The sequence below is a fragment of the Telmatherina bonti genome (assembly GCF_933228915.1).
Source record: "Telmatherina bonti genome assembly, chromosome: 22".
Classification (NCBI taxonomy): domain Eukaryota; kingdom Metazoa; phylum Chordata; class Actinopteri; order Atheriniformes; family Telmatherinidae; genus Telmatherina; species Telmatherina bonti.
Window position 1 is genome coordinate 6432897 of NC_136631.1, and position 13223 is coordinate 6446119.

Sequence of the window (13223 nt, forward strand, 5' to 3'; positions counted from 1 at the left end):
GTTGCCATTCAGGGAAACATGGCAGGCTTCTCCTGTACCACACTGTGCTGAGGGTGTTCTCTGTTCTAAAGGTTGATCACAGAAACCTATAAACATGCTCAGTCTGACTTTAAAAGAGGTAAGAATAATTTTTTATCTGTTTTATTAGAACTAATTGTTGCAGTTTAGCTTGACAATATCTGCTGTTAGTTAATAGATTACAATAAATGTTAATTTGATTACATGTTATTATTGTGACAAAGTTTCAAGCAAGGATGTCATTTATCTGATGTTATTTTCTTCTTACTTTATATTGAATTGTGCTTTTTAAGTTTTTAAATAAATGTGCACTAAGTTTTTAACCTTGATATTAAAATAAACGACCATTAGTAAGAGAAAATTCATTAGTAGATTTTTATGCATTAAAAGGTCAGAGGAGGAGAAAGATGTTTAAGGTGTCTGATGTGTGGACAGATTATTTTTCTTTAGCTGTTAATATAGTGGTAGTTAAAGAAAAAGCAGGTAAAATATGTAGCATGGTTGTACTTAATAAGAATTTTACAGTATTGGTATTCACATCAATCTATGCCAGTTAAATAGGGTAGGAGCATTTCTGCACCATTTCTAGTGACTAATGCGGTTTGACAGGGGGGCATATTATCACCCATGCTCTTTAATATATATATATATATATATATATATATATATATATATATATATATATATATATATATATATATATATATATATGTATATATATATATATATATATATATATATATATATATGTATATATATATATATATATATATATATATATATATGATCTCTCAAGAAAGCTGAATCAATGTAAAAAAGGATGCAAAAATGGGCAATTGTCTTATTAATCATCTAATGTATGCAGATGACTTGGTTATGGCGTGCAGTATGACATCATATATAATCTTGTTAAGAGTTTTGTCATGATTGCTGGAAACAAGGAGGATCAGAAATTAAAATACCAGACCAGGAGGGTTTTTTTTCTTTTCTTGTTGATTGGAATAAAGAATAAAGTAAAGTATAGATCAAGCTGAATGTTTTTGTGTTGACATGTCATGTTGACGTTACTTCCTGTCACCTGTGTCTCATTAATGTCCTCCAGGTGTCCCAGGCGTTCAGGGAGGGCAGGATCTCCCCTACAGAGCTGTGTAGGAAGTGTCTGAATCGCATCAAGAAAACGGAGCATCTGAACGCCTACATCACCGTTACAGAGGAGCTGTCGCTGCAGCAGGCTCGGCAGTCTGAAGCCAGGCTGCTACAAGGTGTGCCAACGAGGTCTCCAGTCTGAATCTGCTCTCAGAGGAGCTGCCAGTCTGACTGTTCGGACTTTTCCTCCTGCAGGTGTCCCTTTGGGTCCCCTGGATGGAATCCCCTTTGCAGTCAAGGACAACTTTTGCACGAAGAATATCAGAACCACATGTGCATCCAGGATGCTTAAAGGTTTGTGTTCCAGAGTTTTGGTGCCTTTTCCCTGATTCCTCAGATAAAAGCTTACCTGTGGGTTGGAGTTTGTTTACGTTGCAGAGTTTCCTCGGTGGGTCCTGGTGAAACGTCACAGGGAAGAAATCAGGTTCAGGATTTGGATCGTATGAATGACATAAACTTACTGCTGCTTTTTCTGCAGACTACACTCCACCCTACAACGCCACGGTGGTCCAGAAGCTCCTAGACCAAGGGGCCGTGCTGATGGGGAAGACCAACATGGACGAGTTTGCAATGGGGTAAAGCTGATTTTATCAACCTGCTGATCTTTCCACACAGCAGCCGCACCGTCCTGGTTTGTAAGCTGATTGGTTAAAACCGTTAAACGTTAAACGTCAGCTGCATCAGTTTAAACTGCCACGTTTAAGGTGTTTATATTGGTTTACGTCTCAGTTCTGGCAGTACCGACGGGGCGTTCGGGCCTGTGAAGAACCCGTGGAGCTACGCTGATCCCTGCAGAACCGCAGCAGACCCGGACTGGGTTGTCAGTGGAGGAAGTTCAGGAGGAAGTGCTGCCGCCGTGGCCTCTCTCACCAGCTACCTGTAAGCAAGCGACTTCCACGCTCACCGCTTTAAGAAACCCAGAACAGAAATGTGATTTCCTGTTTGGGTGACGACCTGACAGGGCTTTGGGTTCGGACACAGGCGGCTCAACCCGGAACCCCGGAGCACTGTGTGGCATCGTTGGCCTGAAGCCCAGCTATGGGCTGCTGTCCAGACACGGCCTCATCCCATTGGTCAACTCCATGGATGTCCCAGGAATACTTACACGGAGCGTCGGGGATGCAGCCATTGTCTTAGGTGAGAAACGTTTGATGACATCATAAGACGAGCGCCGTCTCCGTGTCCTCAGCGGGTCGAGTTTTACTGCAGCTCAAACCTCACCGTAGGAAATGAATCCTACCTACGGCTGTGACGATATGCTTTTGTCCCGATTTGATTTAAATAGCAATTCTGACAATTCTTTGATATTGCTATTTTTTGTAAATTAAAAACAAAAAAATGTCTAAAACTTTTTTATTTTGCTCGTAATTTTTCTTTATTTCAATTGGGAAAAACAACCCAGTAGCCAGACCATCATTCTGCTGCTATAATACCCAATAAGACAAGTTAAAAGATCAATAAAAACAATAAAAATTACAAAAATTTTGTAATGGATTATTTTTATTTATTTGAAAAAAAAAATTGATTTTTTTTTTTTTTAACAAAAAAAAAAAAAAAAAAAAAATCGATTTTAAAATTGTGAAGAAAAAAAATCCCGATTTCCGATTTTTCCATTCTATTTTCCCGCCCCTAACTGTAACTGATCGCTGGTGCTGATGACAACAGGCGTCCTGCAGGGCCCGGACGTTCGAGACTCGACCACCGTTCCCGCCCCTCCCTCGCTAACCGAGCTTCCTGAAGACTTCGACGTGAGGAAGATCTGCGTGGGCATCCCGAAGGTGAGCCAAAGAATCCCGACTTCTGCTTCTTCTCCGCTCAAACGGCTGAAACGCTCTGCTTCCAACCCGCCAGGAGTACCACGCCCACGGTCTGTCTGAAGACACCCTGGCACAGTGGAGCCGAGTCGCCGACATGTTTGAGACGGCCGGAGCTCGAGTGGAGCAGGTTTCCCTCCCCCATACTCAGCACTCCATCGTGTGTTATCACGTCCTGTGTCACAGCGAGGTGGCGTCCAACATGGCTCGCTTCGACGGGCTGGAATACGGTACGCGTTTGTTCCACAGGCTGCCACGCCTCCCGTTGCCATGGTGATGTTTCAGCTGGTTAACTGTGTTCAGGCCATCGGGGCGAGGTGGACGTCTCAACGGAGGCCATGTACGCGTCCACTCGACACGAAGGCTTCAACGATGTCGTCAGAGGGAGGATTCTGTCCGGGAACTACTTCCTGTTGAAACAGTGAGTTCGTCTCTCTCGGTGACCCGACTCCAGCGCGGCGCTTCGTCGCTTTGACCAATGAAAAAGCAGGAAGTGATGCTCGCTGTGTCACTGTGTCCAGGAACTACCAGCACTACTACGTGAAGGCGCAGAAGGTCCGGCGGTTGATCGCGGATGACTTCAGGCGCGTGTTTGGCGGGTTAGGAGTCGACGTGCTGCTGACGCCCACCACGCTGACGGATGCAGCCCGTTACAGCGACTTCACGCAGGAAGACAACCGCACACGCAGCGCGCAGGAAGACGTCTTCACGCAGCCGGCTAACATGGCAGGTACGAAGAGGGATGGTTATTTTCACTCATCCTCCAGTTATCACCCGGAAGATAAAAATCAGCGTGTTGACATGCTTGATTAGACCTCCCACCTCCTCCTTTCACAGGTCTGCCTGCTGTTACCGTGCCAACCGCATTATCAAGACGGGGACTCCCCATTGGTTTACAGCTCATAGGTCAAGCCCTGCAGGACATGAAGCTGCTCAGTGTGGCCCAGTGGGTCCAGCAGAGAGTCGGCTTTCCCTCCACCAGCAACCCGGGAGTGGCGGGAAGCCAGCCGGCCGCATGAAGAAAAAAAGAAAGCAGCTTTTTCTGGGACTTTAACTGGATGACTGAATCATCCAAATAACCTGCAGAAGTTTTATGGTTCTTACTGGAGGCGTTAATAAACCTCCCTAATGCACCGCATACATGCATTTTAATCGTATGTGGACTCATCTGTCGTGGACGGGAGCTGGGATTGGGTTTTATAAGATGTTTCTCATCATTTCTCCCTGCTGTCCTACGTTGACTTATCGCTTATCGCTCCGTCTGTGTGCGATGGAAGACACCGCTGTGCTTCAGTCGATCAAACGTGTGGCTGTTCAGTTGCTCATGGAAAGATAACATTTCTTCAGGCTGGTTGGTTATTAAACTAGGATCAAATAAAAAGTCAGGGTATGATGTCTGGTGTCAGAAATTTCTTCCAAACTGCCTTTTTTCTACTTGATTTATCTTTTTTTTTTATTTACTATTATTTATTATTCTCTTTTTAAGTTTTATTTCCAATAAAATTAAATATTTAATTTAATTGAGCCTTTTTGTTTATTTTCTGTATTGTATTTAATTAATTTTTTTATATAATATTAATCCTCTGATGCTGGAATTATTAAAAATCAAAGCCACTTTTTTTTTACATGCAATATTTTACTTTTATAGACATGTACAGATACTTTTTTTTTTTAATTAAAATTTTTATTTATTATATATATGTATGTATATATATATATATATATATATACACATATTTATATGTATATGTATATATATGTATATGTATATATATGTATATATATATGTATATATATATAGTCACAGAAAAACTGCTCATTTCAATCATTCTGTGTTCTGATTAGAACACACAAGAACTGAGGAATCAAAAAGGCTGCTAAAGATTTTTACAGCACTTCATACTCTGGATGCTTAAAACTGTTACAAAAAGGGAGGATGTGGTTAACTGATCTGCACTTGCCAAAACTCATCGGAGCTCAAACGAAACCAGGAAGGATGGAGCAGAACCAGAAAACAGCAGGAACTGCAAATGAATGATGAAAAGGAACTAAAGAACCTCCTTTCTGAATAAAACAAAACTACAACAGCGAACAGGGTTTAGATTGTGGTAGATGTTTTCAACTGGTTTGAGTTTTAAGTTTCCTTTTCTGTAAAGGAAGTGGTCATGGAGCACATTACATCACAGGATGTGGAATACTAAGTCACATAGCAGATGTTTAGAAAAACCTCTGCTTCAATGACCCAAAATCTTCAATGAACGCCAACAAGGAATAAAAGTGAATTTTTTTGAGACGTCTTAGAAGTTCTGCAGTTCATACAAACAGCCAAACCAGCTGATTCCAACTACTTCCAGTTGCTTCCAACTACCTATTCTATTCTATTCTACAGTCATTTAGCAGACCCTTTTATCCAAGGCGACTTACATACTGGACTGTCCAGTTGGACGCAGGTCCTTACATTTTTTTGTTGTTGTTGTTGTTTACTCCCTTCCCACCCCATAATCTCACAGATTATGGGGTGGGAAGGGAAGGGAGCGGACAGAGTTTGGGAGATCATTCCACCATCGTGGCACAACAGAGGAAAACAGTCTGGCTGGTGATTTAGTCCCAAGTTGTGGTGGTAACACGAGGCGTCTTCCACTGGTGGAACGTAGCTGTGGAGAGGGAGTGTAGGTCTGGATTAGGGCATGAAGGTAGACGGGAGCCGTTTGAGTTATTGTTTTGTAAGCCAGAAGCAAGGCTTTAAATTTGATGCATGCTGCAACGGGAAGCCAGTGAAGAGCGATTAGCAGCGGAGTGACATGAGGTCGTTTGGGTTGGTTGAAAACCAGACGCACTGCGGCGTTCTGGATCATCTGCAGAGGTTTAACCAGCATGCAGGCAGACCTGCCAGTAGAGAACTGCAGTAATTGATGCGTGAGATGACCAGAACCTGAACCAACAGCTGAGTCGTGTGTTCTGTCAGGTACGTCTGATTCTCTTGATGTTGTAGAGAGCATATCGGCAGGTACGGGCAACCGAGGCAACATGGACCTTAAAGGTCAGCTGGTCATCCATCATGACCCCAAGACTCAGCAGGCAGCAAGCGTAGGAACAAGCGTGACAGAGTCAAGCTTCACACTTAATTTTCCAGAGATAGTTTTTTTACCGTCCCGTCCAGCGTGGTAACATCCACAACAGCAGTCTGTCTGTGTTTGCTCTGCCAACAAAGACATGGCATTTATATGGCTGCCCATGACATTTTAATTATTCTTTTCATTGTGATAATCAGTCCTGATACAGGAATACTAAAATTGGCAGGAGAAGGTGAAATAAAAATAAATAACATTAAAAAAAAAAAAAAAAAGAAAGAAAAAAAAGGAGTGGACATAAAGGTTCACAATGCTGGTCATCCACCATGACCCCAAGATTCCGGGCACCAGGCGTAGGAACAAGTGTGACAGAGTCAAGCTTCACACTTAATTGCAGATGTAAGGAAGGATTGGCTGGGCAGACAATGAGCTCTGTCTTGGACAGATTGAGCTGAAGGTGGCGAGCCTTCATCCATGCCGAGATATCAGCAAGGCAAGCTGATATTCTCATACCTCCAGCTACTTCCATCTCATGATGGCTGAATCCTGAACAGCCCGTGGGATCAAACTGGTTTCAAGTGGTTTGAGGAGGGAAAAACAAAGTGTGTGTGTGTGTGTGGGGGGGGGGGGGGGGGGGGGGGGGGGGGGGGGGGCACAGCTCCATCCTGAAAGCTGTGGAGAGTCCTTCATTTCTCCTCCCTTTCATCAACAAACCAACCTGAATTCCAGTTTCTCCTTAAGCTCCAGGTGGATGGTGGGAGATGGTGGAGTGGTTGAAGGAGGGAGGACGGGGGAGGGCGGTGCCTTAAGTGGTCACACTCTGATGGTCATTGAGAGCAGAACCCTTCATTACTGCAGTTCAGTTTCACGGCCGGACTGCAGGAATGTGTCCGTCTGCTTTGGACTGTAAAGCTGAAATTGCAGAAGAAAAGACTGAAAGAAGATGAAAAAGATGAAAAACACCTTAATGAAACAAAAACTGCGGTTTTTGGTGAGTCAGGGAGGACAGAGAGAGGACGGGAAGCAGGATCACAGAGGAAAGGTCCTGATCTGAATCCAGCTGATAAGACCAGCAGAACAATGGAGACTTTGTCATGTGCTCAGAGTGGGATGCTGTTCCCACATAGATGAAGGGTGACGGGGAGCAAAAACAGGTGAATTCCAGCAGTTTCTCTCAAATAGAGAGGCCCTTTAATGGCAAGACCCCCGGACCAGGTGGAGGAGGGCCCACAATCTAATTATTCACTCAGTCTCAGTTAACTGAAGTGGTTCTTGTAAGCCAGTACTCGCATCCTGTCTTTGTGGTGAACTCAAACACTGTTAGAAAGTTACTGCCAGGTGCTGTTTACTGCGTTTGAACTGTTTTTCCAGATCAACCTTTCCCATTTCTAAAGTTTAATCAGATCATTTTCTTTCAATGCACCTCATTTCATGTTGAAGTTTTTACATTTCCTGCCAAAAAGAGCTCCTTTTTCAGTGTACATTTCAGCCATCTTCTTGCGCAAACTGCAATAAAAGACCACAACTGAGCTCTGAGACAGATGCATCTGGTCCTGTGTGTCCACCTGAATCTAAGCACTGAATAAGTTTCTTCCATCAACAGATGCAAAGAAATTTGAGTTACTATCCTGACTGAGTACACGTATTAAGTCTCTGCAGCTTAAGAGCACAGAAAGTCTTTGCACCTAAAGAAATCTAAATGAAGGGGACTCTTGTCTTCCCTGGTTAAAATACTGCACCTCAGGAGTAGACTGCCTTGAGTTTCGCATAGGAAGTCTCCCAACCACCCAACACCTAACTATTCTGTAGTGCTATTTGAGTCTCAGCATGCTTCAGACATGTTGCACCATTTTATGGAAGCTTTGCTCAAAATCCCATTGAACACCATCTGATGCCAGTCTGACCCCAAATAGATACAGTATACAATACTGACATATCACATTGTTTAAAAAAAAAAAAGCCATTTTGTTAAAAGGTGATAAATACCTCATTACAATATTTCTGGGGAAAAAGGCCTGCTTTCATTCCACAAAACTGGAAGCCAGCAGTCAGAAACTGAACAGTAGAAGCAAAGATTCTTTACAACCTCGTTTACAGGTTCACACAGAAATCCCTCTCAGATGGAGAAAATGGTTGGCATGACATGCAATATCCACTGATCTGAGGCAGGATATGTGCAGGGATCCATTAGAAATATTCCCTGAATAACTCATTGACCAGGTTCACATCCTGCTGATAACAGAATGCCATGAATGAGATGAAATGTTAAAGTTCAGCAATAAACTAAAGTTTAGGTGAAAACATTTTACTACCCAGCTTGTTGAGCCATTTTAAATTTCCTCCCATGTGATTGGAAACAAAATGTGCGATATTAGGTCTGGGAAAACTGGCTTACATGAATCAGTTCATTTCTAGTATTTAGTCCACCCCACTGGAAAGAAAATTGGAGAAATTTCAGTCAGGCCACATCTACCCTAGACAGGATTTTTACATTTCACAAGGTTCTCCGAATACAAATGTGGACAAACTTACACGGCGACCGATGGAAAACTTCAAAGTCATTGCAGTTTTTAGATTGTCAAGATCTTATAGCTCAGAAGCCAGGCATCCTTAGTTCTCACTTAACAGATTAGGGTTACAGTTTCTGAACAAACACTTGGACAAGTCTGAGTTCGATCACTTTATTTTCCCTCCCCTGACTGGTCTAAAAAAGTACAAACATATCCAATCATTTTAAGCCACATTCAACTTCAGATTATTTAATAGTCACATTTCCTACAGAGATTTGCGTTAACATGATTTAGAAAGTTAGTCCATCAGTCCAAGAGGCGATGGCGTGTCAGAAACCTGGCGCGTAAAGACGCTGCGTCCTGAGGCGCGCGCGCTCCTCAGGAATCAAGTCCCCCCCCAATAGAATGAAAGTTTAAGTCCAAAACGTTTGAAAAACGCCAGGTTTCCGGATAGACAGCATGTTTTCTCCCCCTTATGGCAGCCTTGTGGTCGGTGTCTGGTTATTGGAGCCACCCGTTGAGCAGAGATGCAGAAGCCAGCGGGACCAGAACCATCAGGGAGGCGCTGGCTGCGGAGCAGCTGCTGTTGGTGCTGTTTGTGGTTGCGTCTGCCTGCACGCTGACAGCCTGCAGAACACAATTTTAAGGATGATGTTGTAAACGAAGGTCAATGAGTGAAAACATCTTCCATGTTCATTCCCAATGGTGAGAAAACGTGGTGACCAAAGAAAACTTATTTAAAGTTATAAACATGAATAAAACGAACCTGCATTGAGACGAAAGCCAGCAGGAGAACTGCAAGGAAAACGGCAGGCAGGCTGTTCATGGTGACGGTTTGTGTCAGATCAGGAGCTCGTCTGGTTGAGGAGGAAGTGAAGGAAACAGAAGCTGCTGCTGCGCTTTTTATACCTCCTCTGATTTCATCAAAAATAGCCAACACCTGCTGTCGTCTGCTGCTGCTGCGTTCAGGGGCAGTCTGAAAATTAGCCACTGACAATGTCTCGATAAAAGGCCAACAGCATAAAGTCACTGTGATCTAAACAGAAAATATGTTACCATTTTTTTATGTTTACCCCTTCAATCACTTTGTTTTACATTTAGCTGGTAAACATTTCACACTTATCCAAAAGATCCAAATGATACAGATGGCTGTTGAGAGTGCCACGATTGGGTATAAAAGAAGCAACTGGGGAAAAAAAACCCAACTTAATCTTTCCAAGCAGGAATAAATCATGACTAGGGGTGCCCAAAGTCAGACCTCAGGATCTACCATCCTGCAACTTTTAGATACAACCCTTATCCACCACACCTGAACCAAATACAGATCTCTGCAGAGCTGAGTCACATGCCATACAGAGAATTCAGCTATTTGATACAGGTGTGTTGGGGAAGGGATGCATCTAAAAGTTACAGTATGGTAGATCGGAAGGACCCAACTTGGACACCTCTGTTGTAAATGAAAAGAAAACAGAAAATATTGTCATTTTCAAAATCAAAACTAAAAATTCAGAACCTTTCATTTCACTGATATTCTATTCTATTCTATTCTATTCTATAGTCATTTAGCAGACGCTTTTATCCAAAGCGACTTACACATGAGAGTGAGAACAACACAAGCACGAAATCAAACAGTAGAGGACATCGTAGGAAGATGCCAGTAGACTGTCCACTTGGATGCAGATCCTTGCATGAAGTGCTACAGGCTTTTTTTTTTTTAAATATTTATTATTTTAAACTATTAAAATAGTTTATTTAGTATCTATATAAATCTATATATACCTATATCTCTATAAATATATATCTATAAATATATATCTATAAATATATATATATATATATATATATATATATATATATATATATATATATATATATATATATATATATATATGAATATGAATGAGTCTTGCTGTAGAACCTGATAGGCTGTTGGATCTTTTTAATTTGTTTCAGGTGTGTTTAAGCAGAAATACATGGATGACCTGCTGGATTGCAGCTTGAATACCACTGGGTTAAACCAATAAAGGTCCACAGACTAGAGAGAGACAACTATCCATTTTTAGTTAATTATTCTTTATTCCACACACAGATGGAATCTGTTCACGTTTCAGTTCCCAAGTTGAGTCTCAGAATACAAAACTGGTTCGACGGCTATTTTGAGACACTTTTTTAGCGCTTTACGTTAAAAACTTTGCCCAGAATCCCGTTGAACGCAATCTGATGCTCGTTTTCTGCCCCCAAATAGATACCAGGAAGCAGAAGATTATTCTATAATAATTTTTACATATCACATGGTAATAGAAAAAAAAAAACATTTTGTGAAAACAGGACCTTGTTTGTCTCTTCTATCTCCTTTGAATGAAATGCATATGAAATGAGAATACAGGAACTTTATACAGTGGTTGTAGGTTTGAGGAAAAAAGGTCTGTTTACATTCCACAAAGCTGGAAGCCAATGGTGGAAAAATAAACAGTAAAAGCAAAGAGATTCTTGAGAAACCTCATTTACATGTTGGTAACAAAATCCATTTTAGATAGAGGAAATGATTGGCATGATGTGCATATTCTCGGGAAATGGTCAAAGATGCTTTGAATATCCACTGATCTGAGGCAGGATATGTGTAGGGATCCACTGGAAATAATAATAATAATAATAATTTCACATCCTGCTGATGGCAGCAGAACCAATGCCATGAACTGGATGAAACTTTATCCCACCCCCAAAGTTTAGTAACAAGATGTAAAGTTCAAAGTTTCGGTGAAACATTTTACTCCCCATCTCGTTATGATCCATTTTTATTTCCTCCCATGTGATCGGAAACAAAAAATGTGCAATGATATTAGGTCTGGGAAAACAGTCTGCTTACAGAAATCAGTTCATTTTTAGTAAACTATTCTTTATTCCACCCCAGATGGAATCAGTTCACCTTTATGTGGACTCTAGCAATAAAAAAAAGGGGGAACACTCACAATTTTCATTCCGTCTTCATTCCAAATTCAAATTTTTTTATCGAGGCCAATTTCTCAGTTGAGATCCCTGAGATATATATCCTGAGAGTTCAGCTCCATGGCAAGAACAAGATCTGGGCAGTTATTAGTTATGCCCTTCCAATGATCCGATATCCTGCTGGGATAATAAGCTGGCCAAAGGAGGAGGTTTAAGCCACAGATGTTAAAACACTGAAGCTGTTCACCATGCATGGAGGGTTCCACCCGAAGTCCAGTGTCCAGCGGCTATACACTAAGCACAAAGAAGGGGGCCGGGGACTCGTGAGCATCAGGGCCACTATCCAAGATGAAACATCCAAGCTCCACAAATACATCAGGAAGAGGGCACCAAGGGATGAAGCACTTAGTGAATGTCTCAGACAATGGAGTCTGGAGGAACATGAGATGGAAGAACCATCACGGGAGGAAAAGCCCCTACATGGGATGTACCACCAGCAGATCACCGAAGTGGCCGATATAAACAAGTCCTATCTATGGCTGGAGAGGGCTGGACTGAAGGACAGCACAGAGGCACTAATCATGGCAGCACAGGACCAGACCCTAAGCACCAGAGCGATCGAGGCCCAGATCTACCATACCAGGCAGGATCCCATATGCAGACTATGCAAAGGAGCGCCTGAAACAATCCAGCACCTCACAGCACGGTGCAAGATACTGGCAGGCAAAGAATACATGGAGCTGGCATAACCAAGTAGCCGGCATAGTGTACAGGAACATCTGTGCAGAATATGGACTGGAGACCCCTAAGTCCCAGTGGGAAACTCCCCCCAAAGTGGTGGAGAATGAGAGGGCTCAGATCTTCTGGGACTTCCAGATCCAGACAGATAAAAGGGTGGTGGCCAACCAACTGGACATAGTGATCATGGTGTGACAAGGCCACCTCGTGACGAGGTGATGGGAACAGAGTACAGGAGGGTAACTTACCTGGGTGTCGACCATGTCTGCTGGGGATGAATGGGTAAACGGGATCCATGGGTGTGCGATGTCGAAAAAGCCATGAAATGCGGCAGTGACGTCACCATCTGGTGCCCCACTGAATGTGGTAAGGCGCCAGAATATTATGTTTGTGTTCTGTATGTTTCAAATGTGGGAAATGTATGGGATTTACCAATGTGTCTAAATGTTGGTGCATTGTGTTAGTGTGGGGAGTTAGGAGAAACCTGTTCTTTGTGGTAATTAGGGAGTTCCTGGTGGACCGGGCTTGGTATTCATAAGACGCGCATTTTGGAGTTGTTGGGGTGGAGAGTGAGGAGTCAAGATTGGAACCGAGATTGGAGCATAGCAAGTCAGTGTGTTTTGGAGCTGGAGAAGTTTACTAGCGGAATTGATGTAAATAGTTGTACATATTGCACATATTGGTCACTGTATATATTACTGCACGTTGGTGGATTGACCAGGAATGAATAAAAACACCTCAAACGAAGTCATGACTGCGCCATCTTAATGGGAACAGCAGAGGACCCTGTGACACATGGATAAGCAGCAGAGGAAAGCCATGTTGATGTATCCATCCACAATGATGGAAATATCAGGAAAAGGGGCATGAGAAACTGGAGAAGTACCAAGGCCTCAAGGAAGAACTGGAGAAGGCCTGGAGGGTGAAAGCAACAGTAGTACCCATAGTGATGGGAGCACTTGGGGCCGTGTCCCCGACAC

The 13223-nt window shown here is 42.7% G+C and overlaps 1 protein-coding gene and 1 long non-coding RNA gene across 2 annotated transcripts; one reads left to right on the forward strand and one right to left on the reverse strand.

The window, feature by feature from the left end:
* The first annotated feature begins 6 nt into the window (after nucleotides 1–6).
* On the forward strand, nucleotides 7–4325 carry qrsl1 (glutaminyl-tRNA amidotransferase subunit QRSL1). Its single transcript, XM_079262011.1, has 11 exons — nucleotides 7–118; nucleotides 1121–1280; nucleotides 1360–1458; nucleotides 1643–1739; nucleotides 1894–2043; nucleotides 2126–2301; nucleotides 2830–2942; nucleotides 3016–3208; nucleotides 3282–3399; nucleotides 3500–3708; nucleotides 3816–4325. Exons 1-11 carry the CDS (start codon nucleotides 95–97, stop codon nucleotides 3995–3997), a joined length of 1521 nt encoding a protein of 506 aa, XP_079118137.1. The 5' UTR covers nucleotides 7–94; the 3' UTR covers nucleotides 3998–4325.
* A 4391-nt stretch (nucleotides 4326–8716) lies between these two features.
* Nucleotides 8717–9466, reverse strand: LOC306772797. Its single transcript, XR_013771784.1, has 2 exons — nucleotides 9326–9466; nucleotides 8717–9186 (listed from the first exon to the last, which is right to left on the reverse strand). It is a non-coding gene; the product is annotated as an uncharacterized lncRNA (long non-coding RNA).
* Nucleotides 9467–13223: the final 3757 nt, after the last annotated feature.